This window comes from Biomphalaria glabrata, chromosome 14 (assembly GCF_947242115.1).
Source record: "Biomphalaria glabrata chromosome 14, xgBioGlab47.1, whole genome shotgun sequence".
NCBI classification, from domain to species: Eukaryota; Metazoa; Mollusca; class Gastropoda; family Planorbidae; genus Biomphalaria; species Biomphalaria glabrata.
The window spans coordinates 11386856-11409607 of NC_074724.1; the positions used below are offsets into that span (position 1 = coordinate 11386856).

The 22752-nt window shown below is 33.2% G+C and overlaps 1 protein-coding gene across 28 annotated transcripts in view; it reads left to right on the top strand.

The window, feature by feature from the left end:
* LOC106058326 (rho guanine nucleotide exchange factor 11-like) overlaps positions 1 to 22752 on the top strand; it is a 116220-nt gene that overhangs the window by 77213 nt on the left and 16255 nt on the right. For 24 of the 28 annotated variants that reach the window (XM_056010004.1, XM_056010010.1, XM_056010020.1 and 21 more), the window contains 23 exons: positions 873 to 980; positions 1591 to 1695; positions 2158 to 2335; positions 2761 to 2866; positions 3038 to 3212; positions 3858 to 3966; positions 4606 to 4722; positions 5286 to 5372; positions 8439 to 8589; positions 9133 to 9184; positions 9318 to 9346; positions 9482 to 9556; positions 10408 to 10580; positions 10751 to 10894; positions 11366 to 11445; positions 11838 to 11963; positions 12555 to 12672; positions 12901 to 13079; positions 13533 to 13666; positions 14454 to 14566; positions 14910 to 14997; positions 15332 to 15466; positions 16715 to 16923. In XM_056010004.1, coding sequence (XP_055865979.1) covers positions 873 to 980; positions 1591 to 1695; positions 2158 to 2335; positions 2761 to 2866; positions 3038 to 3212; positions 3858 to 3966; positions 4606 to 4722; positions 5286 to 5372; positions 8439 to 8589; positions 9133 to 9184; positions 9318 to 9346; positions 9482 to 9556; positions 10408 to 10580; positions 10751 to 10894; positions 11366 to 11445; positions 11838 to 11963; positions 12555 to 12672; positions 12901 to 13079; positions 13533 to 13666; positions 14454 to 14566; positions 14910 to 14997; positions 15332 to 15466; positions 16715 to 16923 — 2791 coding nt within the window. The remainder of the gene's footprint in view (positions 1 to 872; positions 981 to 1590; positions 1696 to 2157; positions 2336 to 2760; positions 2867 to 3037; positions 3213 to 3857; positions 3967 to 4605; positions 4723 to 5285; positions 5373 to 8438; positions 8590 to 9132; positions 9185 to 9317; positions 9347 to 9481; positions 9557 to 10407; positions 10581 to 10750; positions 10895 to 11365; positions 11446 to 11837; positions 11964 to 12554; positions 12673 to 12900; positions 13080 to 13532; positions 13667 to 14453; positions 14567 to 14909; positions 14998 to 15331; positions 15467 to 16714; positions 16924 to 22752) is intronic. The other 4 variants (XM_056010011.1, XM_056010014.1, XM_056010012.1 and 1 more) reach the window with 4 other exon arrangements.

A 22752-nucleotide genomic window follows, 5' to 3' on the forward strand; every position in this document is an offset into this window, starting at 1 on the left:
ACCAGGAAAGGAGCTGTACATTAAAAAAAAAAGCATGGTACCAATGTTTGATATCCTCAGAATCTTTAACTGTCAAGATTGGGTTTGGAAAAGCTGAATATATCTATAATACTGGTGCCAGACAGATATACTTGAACATATTAGCATGTTTTGATATACTGAGAGTGACTGTACAATTAACATGTATGGTCAGCTGACATTAATGGTATGCAGTTTACCTTAAAAGATACTGTCTTCCAATTTTATTTTTCAAAAATTGTGTATCTGCTGTTAGAATTTCATGTAGAACTAATATTGTTGGTTATGGGTTGTTCCCTGTACTCTTTGATTTAGTCTTGACTTTGAATACTTACAAGTTGTGGTCATACTTCTTGGCTGTAGTCACTCTGTAGCCTTTCTCTGTACATATTTAGATAGTATTATATTTAATAATTGATGTATGGATTAATCAATGAGTTTTTCTAATTTTTTTTTTCTGTAGATTTGGAATTCATACATGTGAATTGATGTCTATGTAAATGAAAATAATTTAGTTATAATTGAAAATGAGATATAAAAGAAGAGTCTAAGTTACCAATGGCTACTATTTTACACACTTAGAATCTTTTATTAAAGACAAGATACATTATGAATAGGTTTAAATTACAAGAAACTGATTACAAACCCAGGCCACAAAAACATATATATCTTAATAACCACAGATCAGGGACTAATGAAACTAGCTATTGGCAGCTATTAAGTCTTAACATTATTCTTTTGTTTATTGCAGTAGTAATTCTATACATAAAAGCAGAAGTCTATTTTATTATACTGAAGCAAGAAATGATAGAGTTCATGTTAATTTAACACTTTTTTTTTCTTTTTATCTCCAGATGAATAACCCTGGACCATTTGCAGATATCAAATTGTTGGAGTCCAAGCCTGCCCATTTGGCTGTTTTCCTCAATTACCTCTTTCATAATCTTGATCCATCCCCAGTGGTAGGTATTTGTTTGTAGACATTTATCCTGTATTATTGTCAGTTTTATCACTTAGTTTGTATTCAACTTAAAGAAAACAATGTGTTGGTCGTGTGCAAAAAAATGACTTGCCAAAAGACCAAAAAACAATTCATCCTATTTCAGTATTCCTTGAAGTACATTGCATTAATCCAAATTGTTATTGAAAGATGGCTAATTTGTTCTGCAAAGTATTACTTGAGGCTCTGTACAGAGATCTTGTTGGGTTCACAGTTGTTTTTCTATGAGCAGTTCTTAAACTACTGCATTGTTTTTGTGGGGTCTTGAAGTGTTATGTTCAGATGATTTCAGTTGTCCTCTGGGACATTGTCCTGGAGCTTTCTGAACTCAACATGTGGCATCTTGTATTGGTCCTTCACAAAATGACTTTAAGTCTTATTATTTTCATATTAAGGAAAAGTGTGTAGGGTTAGTTTAAAAAAAAAATTGCTCAATAAATTCCTTTAGGGGATAGAAGGTTAATGTTTTGTTGATAGTTTTTGTTTAATTGTTTGATTAGGGCTATGTCATATTAACTTATGTTTGCTGCACTGCAACTCTTTTGCTTATTTACTACTAATCTTGTCCTCAGCTATTTCATCTAATATCAGATCAGTACTCCCGCTGTACTGCCAACTCTAAAGAATTGAGAAAGTATGCCTATGAGATATACTCCACCTTTATTGCACAGAATGCTGTAAGTTTACCAATGTCAAAATCATTATTCAAATTAGTATAATTGACATCTATTTTTTTTTTGGGGGGGGGGGGGGGGGGGGGGGAATGCAGATGTTGTCCACAATATGAACCTGAATAATTTTATTACAAAGTAATGTTAAATAGAGATATTTTAAATGTTTATTTCGTCTTAATTGATTTTCCAATTATTTTTTTTATTAAGCATTTGAAAGTCTCATAAAGTTACTTCACACATGGTGTTAAGGTTGAATCTAAACTCTGCAAGTTCATAGCTTTTCTTTTAAAACAAAAATTAGTATTCTGCTAGTACTAAAATAAGCATACAAATGTTTGAGCTAATTTGACATTTCATCTAGAACTAAGATTTGATATTTATGATTCACACCCTCATGGTGAATGTTGAAGAGTTTTATTCTTATGTTGAAACACATTTTTGGCACTTATTCTATTCTTTATACAGCCTCTGAGTGTCTGTGATGATGACATCTTAATCAGCCAAATGGACAATATACTGAACATCAGTGCCACCAAGACAGACAATGATATAGCCCTAAGGACAATGTTCCAGCCTGTTCGACAGAATGTACAAAATGAGATTAGTGAACTGTTATCAGATTTTAGGAGTAAAAAAGATTTAGGTAAAACAATATCTATTCATCTCAGAGGCTTCCCTACAATGAATTGCTTTGTTTCTTTTTGATTCTAGTATTGGAATTATCCACCTATTTTTCTCTCACAGAGATCTTATGTTTTATGACAATGCTTGATCAGACAACACTAAATTACTAGTTTTGTATACAATTTTGTATCATTTTGTAATGCAGGAGTAACATGTGCAAATGGCTCAATAAAATTTCAGTAGACCAACCTCCTCTATTAGTATTTACATTTTGTAATGCAGGAGTAACCTGTGCAAATGGTTTTAAAAAATTTCAGTAGACCGAGCTCCTCTATTAGTATTTACATTTATGGCTAACAAAAGATGTTATTTGTGCTACATGAGTATTGTGCTAACACTCTGTTTTCTTCTTATTTGTGGTAACGTTTTGTTATGGTTTTTCAGGAATGTTAAATTTCTATGGTTATGGCAAGCTTCAGGATAATATGGACAAAAATATGGAGATCAAAGCTGCTGAAGAGACATTGATTCCTGTGATAAGTAGTTTAGGGTAAAACCAAGTTTTTATTATAATAATTATCTGTTTGTCCTCACAAGATTTTTAGTGATTATTTATATAAATGTCAGTCATTTACTAACAGTAATCATTTAATTAAGTCAAAAGGTTCAAAGTAGATATAAAATATTTATTTATGTGTAATATATAAATTTTTTTACTCAGTGTTGAAGACAATGTTCGTGTAGAAAAAGACCAGGCCATTGTATGGGCTTTTGCCACATTCCTTCGTTCATGGGTTGGTACCAAATCCTCCCATCCCACTTTAGAGAGAGTTCAGACATTCATGATGAAAGAAAAGAAGAGTATTCGCATCCCCATGCGCTCCAGTAAAGCCAAGGTCAGTCTAAAGGAAGTTTGTGTCAAATATTACATTTATTTTGGTCTTTTTACTGGGGATTTTCAGACTTAAAGCTAATGACAGTAATGTGCTCTTAGTTTATACTTCAGGTGTTAAAATTCTGTCGACCTTCTTTAAGCAATAAAGTACAGAAGGAGAAAGTTATATGAAGAAATGTGGTCGCAATAGAATGGAACCCATAGAAAAAAGAAACAAAATGAGAAAAGAAAGATTTGGGAGAGATTTTGAAATAAAACCATGTCCAGAACACAAATTGAAAGATTACCTTTCTGTTAAATAATAATTATTACTTTATGTGTCAATGGTTAAGAAATTCTAAAAGTGCAAAAAAATTGTTGAAATACTTCACTTATCAATCATTAAAATACTTCACTTATCAATCATTAAAATACTTCACTTTTCAATTATTGAAATACTTCACTTATCAATTATTAAAATACTTCCAAATTCTGTATGCCAAAAGGTTTGTGTTATATGGATTGACCTGCATGTCTGAAAATCTGCAATCAACATTTAAACAAAATATGAAGAAAGTCACTTATTTTGTGTGCATGTCAGCTAAATATATTTACTTTAGTATCTGTGACTATCTGATCTTGGAAATATTAATGTTCTCTCCCACAGGAGGTTAAAGGTCATCAGTTCATCCTCCAACATTTTTTTGTAACCACTAACTGCAACTGTTGTGGTGGTCTACTATGGGGTGTTGGCTTTCAGGGTTACCAGTGTCAGAGTAAGTCTTACAGCTTTGCTCATTTTCATAACATGTGTTTCTCCTTTTATACATTTAACTCTTTCTCCCTTAATTATTTACCACATTCTGGTGGAATCATCGTTGGTATCATCTGTTTGGAGAGAAAGAGTTAAGTGATTATCATGAAGCAAAAAATTACTTCAACATTATGTCCCAGTTGTGTCTACATGATGGTGGGGTGTGATAGTGGCCAGGCATCTTTTGTTTTTTCATTTGAAAAGAGAATCCTCCATATATCTACCAAATTTTATCCTATTATTCCCTTTCACTTTGACTAGTATTTAGATCTGTCTTGTACAGCTATTTAAAACAAGTCTTTTGAAGTCTTGACATGAACTATAGAACATATGACATAAATGATACTACAATACTGATTTGATCATTGGTTTGAATCTTAGAAAAAGAGGGGGAAAAAATCTAAGACTACCTAGATCTTTTTTTGTTTTGTTTGCTGGTACTAAGGTGGGGTGGTTAATCCTTGTGGTGGCTGCATAACACCCTCATAAATGTTGTTCTTCAAAACTATTTAATTTTATTTTTATCTCCCCCTGCTAGTTCTTTAGTTCTTATTAGGAAAGTTTGAGATGGCATTAACTAAAGTGTGCACTCTTGTTTCAGCCTGTAAGATGCCCCTCCACAAACAGTGTGTAGAGAATATAACAGAGCCCTGTGGAGGAAAATTGAAAAGGAAAGACAGACCTTTGTCTAAACCACCACCACCTAAGAAACCAACAAGTAAGTCTCTGTTTTCACAAAGATACTTCTCAGTACTGTTAAAGAGGTGCAACTCTACAGCGAAGATGAGACACTGAAAATCTGATTTTATTTAGATTAGATAATAGAAACAGGCCATAACTAGTAAAGTAATCTATATAATGCTCAGTATAATAAAAGATCCTTGCTTTTTTTTTAAATTATTAGATTTTGCTGAGCTGTGTTTAGATATTCAAGAGGTAATGTCATTTAAAGTTACATTTGATTTTTCAAAACTCATTGGGACTAATACCTAGTCTCTTTATATCATACGTTCATAATAATCATTCTCTTTAAAAAAAAAAAAGATTTTATCTTCTTCAACAACTTACCTAGATATTTGTAGACATAGAAGTACCAGTTAGCAAAAATGTCAGGCAATGGGGATTTGGAGGAGGAGTGGATCTGACCATATATGGTGTTAGTGTTCTGTCTATTCATCAGTGCTTTTTCCTATCTTTTGATACACCCCTGTGTCGATTAGATGGAATAGCAATTTACAATTGGACTTTGTATGTAATTAATATTTTAATTTATTGACTCAGTAGGCCAAGGGTCCATTGAGACACAGAGACCTCTATCAGAGATTCCACATATAACTCAACCTTACCCTAAAGATCCAGAAGATTTAGGTAGGTGCACTTAATGATTGGACTGGTAGAAATCTAGTCTGGAATTATGTTCTTTATTTGTATTTCCATATATAATCATGAAATTCCTTTAATGAGATAATGAAAATGTGTATATTCAAACCTGCTTAATGTCACATTCATGACCCATCATTTAATGAAATTAAGTGCTTAGGTAAACATTCTTTTCAAATTTAATAATTGTGCAGACATAAATCACTTGAAAGTAAGCACTATAACAATATTATTGAAGAGAATCTAATGGAAATTTTTTTTTTGTTTTTGGTGGGGCTGGGGGGGGGGGGGGGGGGGGACATTTCTAATTTTGCTCACAGAATTGTGTTAGAAGATTTTTTTTTTTTTTAAAACATTGAACATTAAGTTTGTTAAAAGAAAAACTAAATCTAGGAGAAAACTTTTCAGGTGCCTAGTGCCTTAAATATCATAATTACAAGTACTCTTAGCTCCTATTTACTGTAGTCAACAGTTTCATCTGTCAGAGAATGTGTTAAGTGGTTTTGAATATAGTTTTAGTTTGTAGTTATTTAGAATAAAAAAAATAAAGCACAAAAAAGTAACATAAGTTTGAAAAAACAAACTATGAGGAAATATATATATGTTAGATCTGCTTTAAGGAACACCACATTTGTCTTTCTGCTTATTACTATTAGAGTTTTATTCCTCTTTGACTGCTGTGTCTGATTTCATTGTCCCACTCTTTCTCCTATCACCCCAAGATTTTTTTTTTATGGCTTGGTGTTAGAGATCCTGCTTGCATTGCTTTCTGATTGGTAGTAGTAGTTATATTTCCTTAGCTCTTGGGAGGCTACTTTTTTTTTCTTAGTATTATTACAAAACATAGTCATTAAAATCATTAACATTGTTAAGAAATCAACAGTGATGTTGATTTTTTAGACAAGTTCAAGGGGTGTGGGCAATTCTTCATAATGTTTTTTTTGTAAACATATCTAGATAAAGTTTTGTTTTCCATACTGAACATTTTTGTGAACTATTTTGTACATGTTTTCCCCCTCCCCCATTCCTGCTCAAATGACTTACTACCTGTTTCACGTTCATCACGAGTTAAGTGATGAAGTCGTTTTTGAAATTCTTATTGTGTCCCTTACTAATTATCTACTTCATATTAACCTTTCATTTTGTTTCCAACGTTAGCATTTAATGATGTCCAACTATGTTTAAGAGACTTGCTCAGCTTTCTTCATCCTATTCCTGCCATTTTGGACTCTATCTCATTGCACCTTGTTTTATCCTTCTAGTTTCATTTGCATTTTGATCCATTAGTTCTAGCTTGCTTTTCTCTCCTTATTTGATTTGCTTAGGTTGTCAGACATTAAAACATCTACTTGTAGCTTCTTCTTTTCCTCTAGGAAACATTTATTTAGAAAATTGAGTCATTTTGTAACAGATTTTTAACATTTCTAAAACAATTGGGATCATGGACAAAAAAGATTTAAGCGAAATAAATGTTGAATGTCTTGAATTATTGATTCATTTATATCTATTAATATCTTTTATTAAATCTTTTAAATTATAAAACAAAAATGTGTAGAAAAACAATTTTTAAAAACAAATCCAAAAAAAAAAAAAAAGTATAATTTTGTAAATCTAATATTTAAATTTGAGAATAATTGATACATTGTCAAGATAATTGAAGTTACTTAAAGAAAATAATAATCCAGTAATGACATTGCCAGTAGTTTAGATTCCATGAGCCTTCATTATCACAAATAATTTATCTATTTTTTCCCTTAAACAAATCACAAACATTTTCTTCATAGATACCAATATTATCTAGAGAATCATGTTTAATACATTATGTTCTTTTAGAATTCCCTTGAAGTATATTAATTCTATTAACAGAGTGATGAGATCTATTTCATTTAAGTTTGCTTGTTTTGGTTCATTTTTGTCCTTCTTGTAGAAAGAAAAACTTGAACAGCATAATAGTACTGCATAGGAATTACTTAAACATTGTTTATTGCACACCTATACCATACTGTGTTTTATTGTATAGTCCATTAATGTTAATTATTCTTGTTATATCCAATTTTTTAAATTTATGGCTTGCATTTTTTTTTTATCTTTTTGTTCTCTAATTGCTGGCATTTGCTATACAGACTAAAATGATCTAATTTAATTTTGACTTAAGTTGGTTTACATTTCTTGGTTGATTAGGTTTAGATCTACTGTCTAGCTCCACTGATTCAATAAAGCTGTTGAACACTTAACCAACACATAAACCAATTTGATTGGGTGGTATATTAAGCATATCATTTATAGTTAGCAATCATACATAAACATTTTTTATGGCAGTTACAATGATTATCATGTGTTTCGAACAAAGTGTAATAGTTTTTCTAGAGAGTAGAACATGCACAGTTGTGGTGACTGAAAATAATAAATCTAACCGACTGAAAAGTTTTTATTTCTATGATTAGATCATTTTGTCTAAGTCAAGCCCCAGCAATGAATATATTGCATTTTTTTGCCTCTTTGATACTGAAGTTTTGTGTTGGCATCGTCTTAATTTCAGTTAGTTGCATACCAAAGGTCATAGTGCCAATAATGATTTAGGATGTATGCCACTGATTAGGAATTAAGAAATGTCTTCTTACAATTCATCTGTAATGCTGGCCAAGTGATAGTACAGTTTTTTTTTTGTAGGTTGAAAACTGTATTGTTACTTTTGGCCCACAGAATGGCTAAAGACTGCTTTATATTATCAATCATTTCATGTTTGCATGCTTGATGTTTTGGCTTGGGCTTTACATATATTTTTATTTGTCCCTTTCCCCATTCCCCCTCCCCCCTCCAACCTGTGTCTGCTGGTCAACACTTCCTGTGTCCTGCTGTTGCTACACCTTATTGTTTCCCCTCTCTACGTGATACACGTTTATTTCATTGGTTCCTTGATCTGAAAACAAAAAAAACTTCTTTGTGACTTACTTTGTCCTGGAACTTTACTCCTGTCTCTTTCACACTTGATCTCTGGCTTTGACATACTTTGACGATTCCATCTGGCTCCACTTTCCCTCCTGTGACTTCTAGCAAACATCCTTTCCCTTATAGCTGGTCTACCCAAGCACTCAGTGGGCTCAATAGTCAGGCGGTATGAGTCAAGTCCAACAGGACCTGGCCCTGGAATACCTGGTCTCTCCGTCTCAACCTCAGGAAGCAAGTTGGATTCTGAAGGTGAAAGGTTGGTACACTTCTCAACGATTTCTAACACTCTTACAAGGATAATAATATTGATATTGTGGAGAAATAGTTGTTTTTTTTTTCTCATCTTTTCCCATTAGCTACATAGTTGTCCACAGTTTTGTGTCCTTGAAAAGGCAAAGTGGCCGTGCAAAGAAATTCGGTTGCCAAACTAAGAGTTTTTAGTTTGTATTTGGGCAGAGGCTAACTGGGAAATTAGATAACCTTTATGAATTGTATTAGATCGCAAGGTCTGAAAGGGGAAGCTTTACTTTTTACTTTTACTATGAATTGTATTAGGATGAAGGCTTTCACTTGAGAAACAAGATTATCTTTATGAACTATTAGAATACCTGCTAACTGTTAGATGTAAGGGCTGTCAGTATTTTTGTTAGCATCCTGATAGACCCTCTGATTTCTGAACAAGGGATCTTATTTTAATAAATATCAAAGTACAGCTGAATTAACTTTCTAATTTTGTGCATAAAAGTTTAAATTTTTCACTTTGCAACTAACTAATGCTTTTTTGTGTATATTATTTCAGAAAATCTGGCACAGATCTCAGCAGATCAGGGAGTCTCAATAATAAACCCGAGGTATCTATTCATTTATAAATGGGTGTTTTTACAATTGTGCTTTTTCTTCTTGACATAGAAATCTTTCTAAGACTAATAATATAAATTAGTTTATATATTCTAAATTAATTTGCATACCTGTGTTTCATTTCAGCAAAAAGGAGATGGACGCCGTACTAAAAGGTAATGATTTGACATGATATGAACTATTTAACAAACACCAGTACTTATCATTCCAGATTAGACACTAAATAACCAGTTAAGTTATTAATACACTTAGTTAAGCTCTAATGTTTATTGTTTCAACTTTGACTTCAGTGATGTGGATATCAATCCTGAAATGTTCAAAGCATTACATCAATCCCAGAGTTCTTCAGCCTCCAGTTCGAACAGGTGAGGTTTTTCAATTTCGAATGACACATTTATAAGGCTGTAGATGAGCAGATGATCTTACACAACTGGCAAAGAAATTTGGCAGTTGTTGGCAGTCACAGTGAAAGGCAGTTTGGTGTTTAAATTGTCAAACATTCTTGTAGGTCCTACACAATAAATACAGAATGTACACAAAATGTTATTTATTTCCTTGTCATATTACCTATAGCATTTTCCCTTAGCAACTTCTTGTGCCTATAGAAGCCAATCCTGGATACACATGAACAGTCACAATTTTGACATCTCTAATCCCCACAGGCTGCAGTATTTTTAGCCTTTTCTCTGCTCTCTGTGCTTTCGTCATTCATTCCAGGACCCCCCATCCCTTTATGTTTACCTACCATATAAACATATCCTGTATTTTTTCTCCCAACTGTTTGTTTCAGTCTTGAAGTGCTTCATGTCACACTTACATATCTTAAAGAGTGGATGACATCCAGCTCTCCTGCACTCTTTAAGACCACCATATAATATGTCCTGTGCAAGTGAGCCATTTGACATTTTGTGTACATCTCCAAGCCAGCTAAGGCCTCGATCTGATAACAGTGCAGATGGCCTAGCACTCAGCTCTTTTATTGTGCCACCTTACTTTCAGGCCCAATGTACTATGTAATACAAAGAAGCTGCTACACATTCAGGACATTTGCTAGATAGACAATACATTAAAAATAAATACTCAAGTAGAAATTTATCAGTATGATTTGCTTAGACTTGCTGACCACAGATTTACCTGTATCTCCTATATAAGAAAATTTAACACACCACAAACAAGTGCCTAAAAAAATTTAAAATAATTGTGTGTTTCCCTTCAGAAGTATTGAGAGTCCAAGCAACAGCACTGATACCATCATTGATACAAACAAAATGCCTTATGATTCTGATCTTGATGTGGACACAGAGCTGCCCCCCTTGAAATCTGTGCTGGGGGAAGAGGTATGCCGCAAACTGAAGCCAAAAGAGAAGAAAAGGCAAGAAGTCATCAATGGTAAGTGGGAAATATTATTTAACCCCCAAGTTTTGCTGATAAGGCTGGTATCTAGAACAGTCTACATCTTCCACATTTGTATAGCTTGAAGTTGGTACTAGACTTAAGTTTGTCGTATTGAGTATTCTTGTGCTTACTAAGTATATGTATTTATGTTCTTGTTTACACAGAGTTGTTCTACACTGAGAGAACTCATCTAAGGAATCTGAAGATCTTGGATCATCTCTTCAACCGTCCCATGTTGACTGATGTTGCCATGTCTGATCTAGCTAGAGCCCTTTTCCCCAGCATGGATGAACTGATCAATTGTCATGGTAGGTTGTGAGGCAGCTAAATTGCTTTCATTTATCTGTTTTTTTTGTCTTTGTTTGACTTCGTTACAGGGATACTTCTGTTTGAATTTGTTATTGACCTTTTGTGTTACATTGGTATAGCAATTAAAATAATTAACATTTTTTTTTATCACTTGTAAAGTAAGTTTGATGTCCTTGATTGTTATAGGTAAAGTAAAGAAGAGTTAATTTTTTTCTCTGACTAAAAAGAAAAAAGTAAATTAACTATACCAATTGAAAATTACCAATTGAAAATGTATAGTATTTAGGTCAGTTAAATTATTTATTTTTTCATGGTCTAATTATCAATTAAAACTAACTTGACATAAACATCTTAACTTTTCTTATAAACATCTTAAATTTTCTCTGGTCTATAAAGCAGCTCATAGCTTGACTTGAGTGTTCTCTTGTTGATGCAACTTGTCATATGTTCTATGACTTTATTTTCCCTAGCCTCTCTGAATGCTGACATGAAAGAAAGAGTGAAAAGTAATCCTGTTGTCAAAGACGTTGGAGATTTATTACTCAAACGGGTGAGATAGTTGTCTCCATATAATAGTTAATTATATATTAATAAATGGGTCATTCAAAGAAAAGTTGGCTGGACAACGGAAAAGAATGGAAAGGCCTCTTTCTTGCTAGCTTGCTAAGAACAGCTTCTGACAGAGAAAAGTGGATGGATTTGGCTATGGAATCTTCACAGCACCCCTATGACAAAAGTCAAGGACAGATGAGATGTGACAAGTTATAAAAATAACTGCAAAATATTATTTAAGAGTGGAATAATAAAAATAATAATTTTCTAATTTTTTTTTTAGTTACAAAAAATTAAAATGTTTGAAACGTGTATTAAATTAAATTATCAATTAAAATTTGATAATTAAAAAGACACTTAATTGATTGTTGTTATATAAAATTTCTACAGTTTGATGGCCAGTCTGGAGAATGGTTTCGTAAAATCTGTGCTGAGTATTGCAGGAATCAAGCCTTTGCTTTGGATTTCTTAAAGAAACAAACCAGGAAGGAGCCCAAACTGCAACAGTTTCTAAATGTAAGCCTCATGTATAATTATTTTAGAGGTTTATCACCCTCCTATGATGTTTTGGGATTAATATTTTAAGTTATATTATTCTAAAGGGTTTGGTTGTAACAAAAATCAAATAGAAATACTTTGGAGCATTGGAATGCCCCTTCTGTTTGTAATAAGCTTCTCAGTTATATAAATACCTTTAGAATTGTTTTCTTCCTGTAGTCTTTATTTCAATTTGTTTTGCTTTTAATTACAGAATTTTTGTTAAATAATTATTTCTAATACTTATGTGTGTCTTTGGTCAACAAGAGACAAGTTGATGTTGGGTTTTTCATTAATTTTTCTTAGATTATTTAGAAACACAAATTTCACTTTTTAGAAATGATGCCCAAATTCATTACAAATGTCAAAAATAAATACTAACCCCCCTTCCATATATGTATTTTTTGAAAATATTTATGTAAAGAAAAAAAAAGAGAAATTAGCTCTTCTGTACCATAGTTTCATTCTTATTATCTTTTTAGAAAATGTAGTGTTTTTTTTTTTTAATTTTACAATCTTACTTTAATGCTGCCATTCTAATCATCTAATAAATGTTACAACTGTTCCTAGGATGCTGAGTCCAATCCTCTGTGTAGACGACTTCAACTCAAAGATCTAGTGCCTTCACAAATGCAAAGGTTGACAAAATATCCATTGTTAATAGACAATTTGTTGAAGCATACACAAGGTACGTGTTTCACCTTTTTCTTGGTACACCAACCTTTTTCTTTTTAATTATTGTCTAAGTTCTGTGACTTGTTCTTAGTTACTTGTTTTGTATATTTGATTTAGTATATATGGATCTCCTGTAGGTCTTATTTAGTGAAAAGATTTTTAAAATGATCTCAAGAAAGATTAAACATGCATATAGTCAGAGAAATTTTATGTTAACCAATCTGCCTGTTTTGTATTATAGCTAGCAGTGAGGAACACAAGAGACTAGAGCGGGCGCTAGAAAGATGCAAACATATCCTAGGCTATGTCAACATGGCAGTGAAAGAATGTGAAAACTATCACAAGTTGAAGGACATCCAGAAAAGGCTTGACAGAAGGTCGATAGAGTCGTCAACTGATCCAAACTTGGCAGATGTCAAGGTTTGTGATATCATCTTTCTTTTTCTTTTCTTTCACCGTTTCCACTTTGTGTTGACTTTTCCAGTTCCTTTCTTGACCCCCACCTACTTTTGGAAGTAAGCAGATCCCTCTTCTTGATTGTTTCAAATATTACTAGCTAAAGGATCTTACAGTTCATCCTACATGCTATTTCTAGAGCAAGGATATCTCCTTAGTGTGTGTTTTATGATTTTCCTACAAAGTCAAAGTCCTAGAGTTCCAAAATATTTGACTGATATTATGATTAACTGGGAAACCAATGTTAAAGAATTTTATTTTTTTTCCCCCAAATCGTCCAGCTTGCTTGAATTTACTACATTAAAGTCCCTATGGGTGGTTGGTTTATTGATTACTTATGTATGCTAAGTCTCTTAAGAGTTATTGAGGTTGTAAATGTACACATGGACTCACAGCTACTTGTTTGTAATTTTCCAGAACCTTGACTTGACGACACACAAGTTAATATTTGATGGCCCACTCACCTGGAAGCTGCGGTCACATCGGACAGTCGATCTCCATGTGTTGTTGTTTGATGATAAGCTGGTATTGTTACAGAAACAAGATGAGAAGTGAGTGATGTTATTAGTAACTAAGTCACTTCATTGTTGTTATGTTGTTGTTTTTTTTTCATTTTTCATTTTAAATTACTATTTTTAGATCATGGATCGCAATAGACTTGCATGAAGTTTTGAAACACATTTTTTTTTAACACAGCTTGAGATAATAGCAATAGATACAAATGTGGATTACAAAGTGTTTCATGATAACTGAGCTAATCATTGAGATATAAAATCAAAAACCTTTTTTTTTTAGTTAAACAACATAGAATTTAGCATTCATATTCCTTGTAATTTGTAAATCAATGACATCTTTGATGTGACTAGGCTAATAAACTTATTGTTTTTTTTTTAATTTCCAAACAATTGTTTTAGTGAGATGGCTTTAAGATGAACCAAAAATATAACATTTTGACTTTGTACATTTATTAGAACTATAGGTTGAAATATCTCCGATTGAAATTACTTATATTTCTTATTTTTGTTTTAAAAGATAGAAATAGAAATGTAACAAATTATTTGGTTGTCATGTTTAAATTCTTTTTGTTTTTGTTTTAGTCATTATTCTTATTTAATCAAACTTTTTTCTTTAGTTTAGAGATTTCATGGATTATTGTTCACTTGAGAATACCCCACACCCCCAATTTTATGTGTGTTGACCTTGATCAGCCTCCCTCCCTCTCCCTCTTGAAGCAAGTTTCATTTGTACAGCAATCTCTTTTTACATTATTTTGTTTGTTGTTGTAATTGTATTGATTGCTTTGGTCTCATGTTTGCTTACCCTGTTGTTTCTTGTAAGGTTCATTCTCAAGTGCCAGAATACTAATGTCCAAGCAGCTAAAGATGACCACAAGTATACCCACAGTCCAGTTCTACGTCTGCAGAACCTTTTAGCCAGGAGTTTAGCCACAGGTGGTTTTTCTATTAGCTTGATTTCTAATGTCTAATTAAGTTGACCAATTGATGCAATTTATTCAGACATTTTTTTTTTATTGATGACAAACATTTTAAAATAATGATTTAAACAAAAAATCTCACATTTGGCAACAATTGTAGTTCACTATAGTTTAAGTAAAAAATATTCATCTTTTTTGGAAATATCAATTTCTTTCTTATTTTTAACATGGTACCACTTTTTCAAGTTTACTATTACAAATTTGATTTGTAACTGATCAGACATACACTCTAGTAAAATAATTGAATTTTCAATGTTCCTGAAGTTTTACTAATCATTTGTTTATCTTGCTCTCCACAGATAAGAAATCATTTTTTGTAGTGAACATATCAGAAGTCAGAGCTCAGATGTATGAGTTTACTGCCGCTACTTCAGAAATGAGAGTCCAGTAAGTATTTTGCTTTTTTTTCTCCTCCTCTTCTGTTGTATCTAGCTAGTTTGCTTCAAAGTCAAAAAATGAAATTTAGTGAGATTAATGACATTACTGGTCATGACAAAGCTGTTTCAAGTCAAGAGGCTCATTGAACATTTTGTATATTAAAAAAACTTTAATCTCTGGCTTATTACTTAGTCTCATCAAGACAAAAATCAAAATGCTAAAAGCTGTTAAAGGCTTAGTAAATTTTTTATTAAGATTATATTGTTAACACATAAAAACGAGAGAAAAAACAACACCTCAATATAGAATATAGAAATCAAATTGTAGTGTTTGCTGTCCACAGATGGTGTAAGTTGATCAATGAAAAGGCAGAGGAGCTGAAGAAGAATAACAATATTCCGGGCCCACGTACCAGCACTGTCATGCCTCAGTCACCACTGGAATCTGTTACTCTAGAGAGAACATCATCTACCAGCAAGTGAGTACTAAGTTGAGTTGGATGTCAGAAGTGGGGAAGAACCAACTAGATATTATTCCTTCCTTTCTGTAACCTTAATACTTAGTCTATTTGTGTGAGCTTAGATAACTTTTATCTCTGGGAAGCTGTGTATATTTGTATGAGCTTAGATAACTTTTATCTGTCAGAAGGTTGTGTCTATTAGTATGAGCTTAGTTAGATAACTTATCTGTAAGAATTACATATAACATGATAACTAAAAGAGTGCTGTTTGCTAGGCAATACAGGCCAAATACATCAACAGAAAATGGATACATAAGAAATAGTTGAAATCCAGGCAAATATAAATAAATTATAGTTTTTATATAGCACTAATTTCATGCTTATAGCATGCTCAGAGCGCTATGGTCCAATCTTGTTTGTGGGGGGAGGGGGTATCTGGGAGAAATAATTTAGGCGCTTAGCAAACACAACTCTGCTCAAGTCGGGTGTCAAACCTTGAGACCCCTTCATAGGTAGCCAATCCAAGTTGAAGCGTACTTAGCCTCTTGCCCACACATCCAATGAGACCTCTAGTGTCTGACAACATATGTTCCACCCTGTATGAGTTGACCCAGAAATCTGGGCAAATATCCAATAAGGCCTCTAGTGACTGACAACATATGTGCCACTCTGTATGAGTTGACCCAGAAATCTGGGCAAATATCCAATGAGACCTCTAGTGTCTGACAACATATGTGCCACTCTGTATGAGTTGACCCATTTTTGAGGTTTAACATGCCAGAGCAATCAATAGTAGTCCGTGCAAAACAAGTCAATACCCCTTAAGTTCTGTTATGGCAAAATTAGGATTCCCTTTTTGACACTGCGGGAAGTCTGAGAAAACAGGGATAGATATCAGCTTTTATAGCTGATGGAAAATGTGGCTGCAAAATCTGTTGAGCTGTACGGTAGCTATGTGGCACTATGGAGTACAGCAGTTTCTTGCCAGGACAGGTGTAGTCTTAAAGTTCATCCCAGGTCAAAGGCCAGGATTCAATTTATTCAGAATGTCGCATATAGAGAAATTAATATTATAGTAGCAAACTACAATATGCATACAGTGTGCTCTTGAGGAATGGAAGCTTATACATCAGAAAACACATAAAAAGTAATGGTATATTTTATTCATATACCTTTTTTTGACAAATACAACTGAATATTTAAATGTGGGAGGGGGGGGGGGTATTTCTTTTTCCTTTTTTTTAATGAGCTTTATATTTTCTCCAGGGAAAGTGACACCAACAGTCCAGTTCAGGAAATATCTGCTGGAGATGAAGAAGATAATGAGGAAGATGTCATAGATGGTCGCTTAGAAAGTCTGGATACTCACCAAGATGAGCTGGTCCAATCAGATGAGCTTATACAGCCTGATGAACTAAGAGTGACTAACCCAGTGACATCAGTCCCTGTTCCAGTCAGGTCCAGTTCCTTGTCAGGTAAGCTGTTCCCTCCTCTCTCAGCCTGTATGTGTATTAATACTGAGTCATTAGTTTCATATCATAGTGTTGAATTACAGTGACTTGACATTAACAGTGTATATTCTCTCTTGGTCTACTGATCAACTCTGGTCTAGGACAAACATAGCCATAGTTACTATGTATGAAGACATTTTAATACTTTTTCACTTTTATACCATGTAGAGTTAAGGCTGGGTATTTCTCTAACTTTATGGTGATGATCTCAACCTGTAACATAACAATTAAATTTAACATAAAAATCTGATTAAAGTTAAAATATTTTAGTTTTAACACTGGTAGGAAAAATACAAGACATTTACAGAATCATTAATGTTTCCCTAATAACAAATACAGTAGTTGAAGTATATAAGAATTGTATTATTTTTTGTCAATTTTTTTTTTCATTTACCAAATAATAATAATAATAAACCTACTTTTGTTCACAAACTGTAGTAACATTTTTTTTTTAAAGCTGGTTCAGTTTTTATATTAAAGTCTAAGTCTATAAGGAACATTAGTCTTTGTAAGAAAGTTCCAACCCCCCTCCAAGTAAACATAACCTACAAATTGTTGCTACCAATATTGGAACAAAGCCCAACAAAAGACTAACCTTAAAAGTTGTGTCCCATGTGTAACAGCTATGTTGTGTGTTCCAATGCCAGCCTTGAAACCTAGTCTAACTGCCAGACAGTGTTGTCTCTTGCATTAATCAACAAGGAATTTTTTGAATAAATCAGTTTTTAATTTTATTCCTTTTTTTTTTTTTTTTTTTTTTGTATAGAGTTTGCTACGTTCTTAAACATTTAATTACTAGACCTTTTATGAAGCCAGTGTGTTTTATTTAGATTAGTATTTAACTACTATTAGTCAAATTAGTTTGTTTTTTTCCATCATTATTAACATACTATATAATTCATTGGAGTGTAGACTTTTAAAATCACTTATAAAATAATATCATTTTAGTGTTATTAATTTAGGGAAGGATCTTCTCCTCTTACATACAAACACTTTCTCTAATCCACCATTTGCTTACTACTCACTAATGTTTAACCTCTTTATGAGAAGATCACCCAGAGAGAGCCAAGTGTCTACCTCTAGACTCATCTCATATTGTCTTTAACTATGCTGCAGCATCCAGTGGAATGAAGGCGATTGCCAGGCCAGCCAGCTGATATTATAACCAGCTATTGCTTTCATTCATATCTAATAATATATAAACCAGAAAATAATTTGTTTCTTTACTTTCTTGGCTCTTGTTTTCCAAAAAATGCCTCGGTTCTGCTCAAATTTTTTTGTTTTGTTTGTTTTGAATTGTACAGCACCTGGCCTTGACATTTGTGTGCACATCTTCTGTTTCTTTGGACTATCTCTTGTACACTTTTTTTTTGTTTTGTTTTGGTTTTTAGTCTTTAAAAACATTTAGAAAAGAAACATTTTTGTCCAATATTAAAAATATTTAGAAAAGAAACATTTTTGTATAATATTTTTCTCAGTTTTGATGCCAAAAAAAATGATCTCTTTGAGCACACTAATAAAAATCACCACTCCTTTTCCATGAGATCATTTAGTCATATTGTAAACACCATACAGAAACTTGTACAAGAGTAAGGTGTGTTGAACTACATACATTGTGTGTATGCTGGTCTTGGTTGCATATAAGTAAGAATGTGGCAGAAAAAAAGGGCTAGAATCTTGGCTGGACTCACAGGAAATAAAAACAAAAACACTTTTATTTTTCAATTTTTTTTTAAGGAATTTTTAGAAAAAAATAATTGACCTGGTTTCTCCAGCTACTTCTTAATTTGTTAAGTTCAACACTTTTTAGTTCATCAGCAAATTTGTAATAGTTTCAATAATTTTCTTAAGAACAGTCTGAATGTGTTCAGTTTAACTATTTTTAGTTCAATATATCTCAAATAGTATCAGTAGTTTTTTTTTAAAGAACAGTCTGAATGTGTTCAGTTGAACTATTTTTAATTCAATATATAATATCTCAAATAGTATCAGTAGTTGTTTTTTTTAAAGAGCAGTCTAAATAAGTATTGTCTAAAAAAAAAAGGGAAAAGGGGGGGGGGGGGGACACAATGCTTATAATGTCTTCATTTCATTTCTATATGACTTTATGTAACAAAATCTGAAAATTCTTGCAACTATAAACAGCACACACAAAATACCATGAAAATCTGATAAGTCTAGACAGCAGGTATATATTAACACTGCAGCCAAAAATCTCCAATCAAAACGGCCACTTATCTTTATAGAGTAGTAAAAACAAAGTGTAGATAGAGCTTTAAAAAAAAGTGTGGCCTTTGTTTGTGATTATGCCTTCTCCTGAGATACAAGCCAATGATCTGACTCTCTTTTAGAATCTACCTGCTGCTGAGCCTTGAAATAGATTAGCTGCATCTATCTAGTGGAGCACAATGTTATAATGAAATATTTGAGTTGATGGCATACAATAAGATAAGTTGAAAAGGATGTATACAGCTCTCAACAAGTTATTCATAAGCCCAGGTTGATCTCTTTTGTCCCTAAAACAATTATAATTCTGGTCTAATGTAGACAGCATCAAGAAACAAGGCATTTCTATATTTAAAGATTCTTTAAAAAAAAGCAAAATCTGGTTAATTCAAAGTTTCTTCTTTGAGTACTTTCTCAACTTAGTCGACTCTATTTCAAGTACCAAGTAGACTACTTTTTCAAGTACCTTGTAGACTACTATTTCAAGTAAAAAGTAGATTATACTATTTCAAGTACTAAGTCTATGGCCTCCTTCAGTCACTAAGTGACTATGGATCTTCTCATAGAATTGAAATGAATGCCTGGGCATTAGCTTTGAACAGAATGATGTCACCCACACAGCAGTTCCCCTCACTCCACACATCTAATGCTGCATCAAGAAACAAGGCATTTCTATATTTAAAGATTCTTTAAAAAAAAAGCAAAATCTGGTTAATTCAAAGTTTCTTATTTGAGTACTTTCTCAACTTAGTCGACTCTACTATTTCAAGTACCAAGTAGACTATACTTTTTCAAGTACCTTGTAGACTACTATTTCAAGTAAAAAGTAGATTATACTATTTCAAGTACCAAGTCTATGGCCTCCTTCAGTCACTAAGTGACTTTGGATCTTCTCATAGAATTGAAATGAATGCCTGGGCATTAGCTTTGGACAGAATAATGTCACCCACTCAGCAGTTCCCCTCACTCCACACATCTAATGTATCCAAAGGAAGTGCAGGCTGTGCCAGAGTGTAGCACTTTGTGCTAGCTCCTGATTTTTCCTCAATTGTTAATAATTGTTATAATTTATCCTCATGGAAGAGCCTCTGACAGGGTTGTGTATAGCTTCAAGGCAGCAGAGGTTTGAATTCAGAGTTTTCTTTCTTTAATATGTATAGCCAGGCAAGACTAACAAGCCCCTCCTACCAGAAGCTTACTAGTTTAGGTGCCATTAACTCAGTTCTTTCTGACCCAATATCTGAGCAACATGTGAAGGCCAGGAGTTGAGACACGTGCCATTAGGAAGCATTTTATAGGTAATAGTGTCCTTATATCCATTACCACTTCCAGCAATCACAACCTTACAGAACCAAGTAGACTGTACTATTTCAGGTACCTGGTAACTAGAAGTCATAGAAACATTAAATGTCAAATATTACCTGGCAGCCAAAAGTGCTAGAAATGTTGCAATGAAACAGATGAAAGGACTGAAAACACTCAGCTCAACTTAAGCCTGGGCTTGGATGTCAGACTTTAATTGACAGAGCAGGAGCTTTAAATCTTGATCCTGGGCTGGCTGAGCAGGAAGGGGGAAATAACTTCATTTATTATGTGGTTGCACTGGGCATAGTTTGCATTTGTACTGTGGTGGAAGTTATACAAATTTAAAGTTCCAGGTATGCATTATTTTTTGTTGTGGGCTTCCAAGTGATAAGTTGTTACAGATTTGAATTGTTACATGTCAGTGGATGGAGATACAACTGTTTAGGTATGTTACAAGGTCTACATGGGATGTGGTCAACCTGTTCCAGCCTTACACTGCACTCACACACCTACATTTGGCTTATAGGATGTTGTATTGTTTATAACATGTACAGTTTTCTAGGATGATTTTATTTTGAATCAGAGTTTGGATCTGGCGAAGGGAAAAAAATTGGAAACTGTTGGAACTGGAGATGATAATAACACTATACATCAAGATCTGCACTCTTTCTGGCTGGAAAATGTTATCAACAGGGATGAGATAATCGTAATGTATCAGGCAGTCTTATTGTGTTGGGATGAGTTTTTTTTTTATGGTGTAGAGAAATAGAACTGAATTTGTACCTTGTGTATTATGGAACTAGTTTCTAAAGTAAGATAATTTGATTTTGTTGGAAAGTCTAATTCCTCAATAGATGATTTCCACAATGGCTGGAATGTTCTATATTTACAAAAGATTGTTGAAATTGACAAAATAAAAGGTCACACTGACATAGCCTAGATAGTACTCCCCTCTCCTATTTTTTAAAAGTAAGCACTTTTTTTTGGCTTCTTTTGACTTGAGTTTCTTCCCTTGGCTCAAATTGTATGGTTTCAAACTTTCACTCTAATTGAAATAGTTGTGTTTAGTCTGTGAACTAAGTAGGCCTTTAGCTAGATTTGGCTTATACTTAGTACCTTTCTGGCTGGGTGTAGCAACAGATAATCAATGCAAGATGCAGCATGTGCTGAGGCAAAGGAAAAAAAAAAAAGGGGGGGGGGAAAGGAGGGTGTATAGGTTTCATGTCATGTGATGGCGTTGTGAACTGAAACATGAGAAACATTCATTTATGTTGACATTGCATTTAATGTCTGTGAGTTTCACTGGTAAGTTTGTGTATGGATGTTGACATTGCATTTAATGTCTGTGAGTTTCACTGGTAAGTTTGTGCATGGATGTTGACATTGCATTTAATGTCTGTGAGTTTCACTGGTAAGTTTGTGTATGGATGTTGACATTGCATTTAATGTCTGTGAGTTTCACTGTAAGTTTGTGTATGCAAGCTACAGTGACAACAATTTGCTGAATGACTGGGGTAAGATATGTAATAATTCTCTACTCATTTGTTACAATAGAGGTGTGGTGGCTGAGGGATAAAGTGATTAGCTTCTGAACTGAGGGTCCCGAGTTCAAAGTCTGGTGAAGACTGGGATTTTGAACATCTAGATTTTTAGGACATTCTTTAGTCCTCCTACTTTAATGAGAACTTAGGAGAAGTAAAACCGGTTGGTCATTGTGGTGGCCATATGACACATTCATAATCTGTCAGCCATAGAAACAGATAAGCATTACATCCTATGCTCCCATAAATTGCATTAAAATAATATTGTTTTGAAAAACAAGGGATAAAAACTTTTTTAATGCACTTGTTTTGTTAATTCCTACACTTGTTTTGGAACTACTTTGTGGCTGTAAATGATAGACACATTACATTACTCATACAAAAGGAGTAGTTGCCCCTGCTGATAGCAGAATTGAAAAATTATCTCCCTCTCCCACTAGAGTTGACAAGAGTGCAGCATCAAGTGAGATGTATGGCAGCTTTGAATTGAAGCACTCCACTCTTGATTTCTACTCTGTATACAGTCAGTAAACTGAAAATACAGCAGATAGCTGGCCTTTTAAATTGTGCAAGAAGGTGTGGTCAGAATTATTACAAACCATAAAAAAAAAATCTTTTTACCTTTCGTTATTTTTTTGCAAAGTGATTATTTTGCTGAAACTGAGTTGCAGCACTGTTAAGTTTTCATAAGAATACATTTTTTTTTTTAAATTTTTTTTTT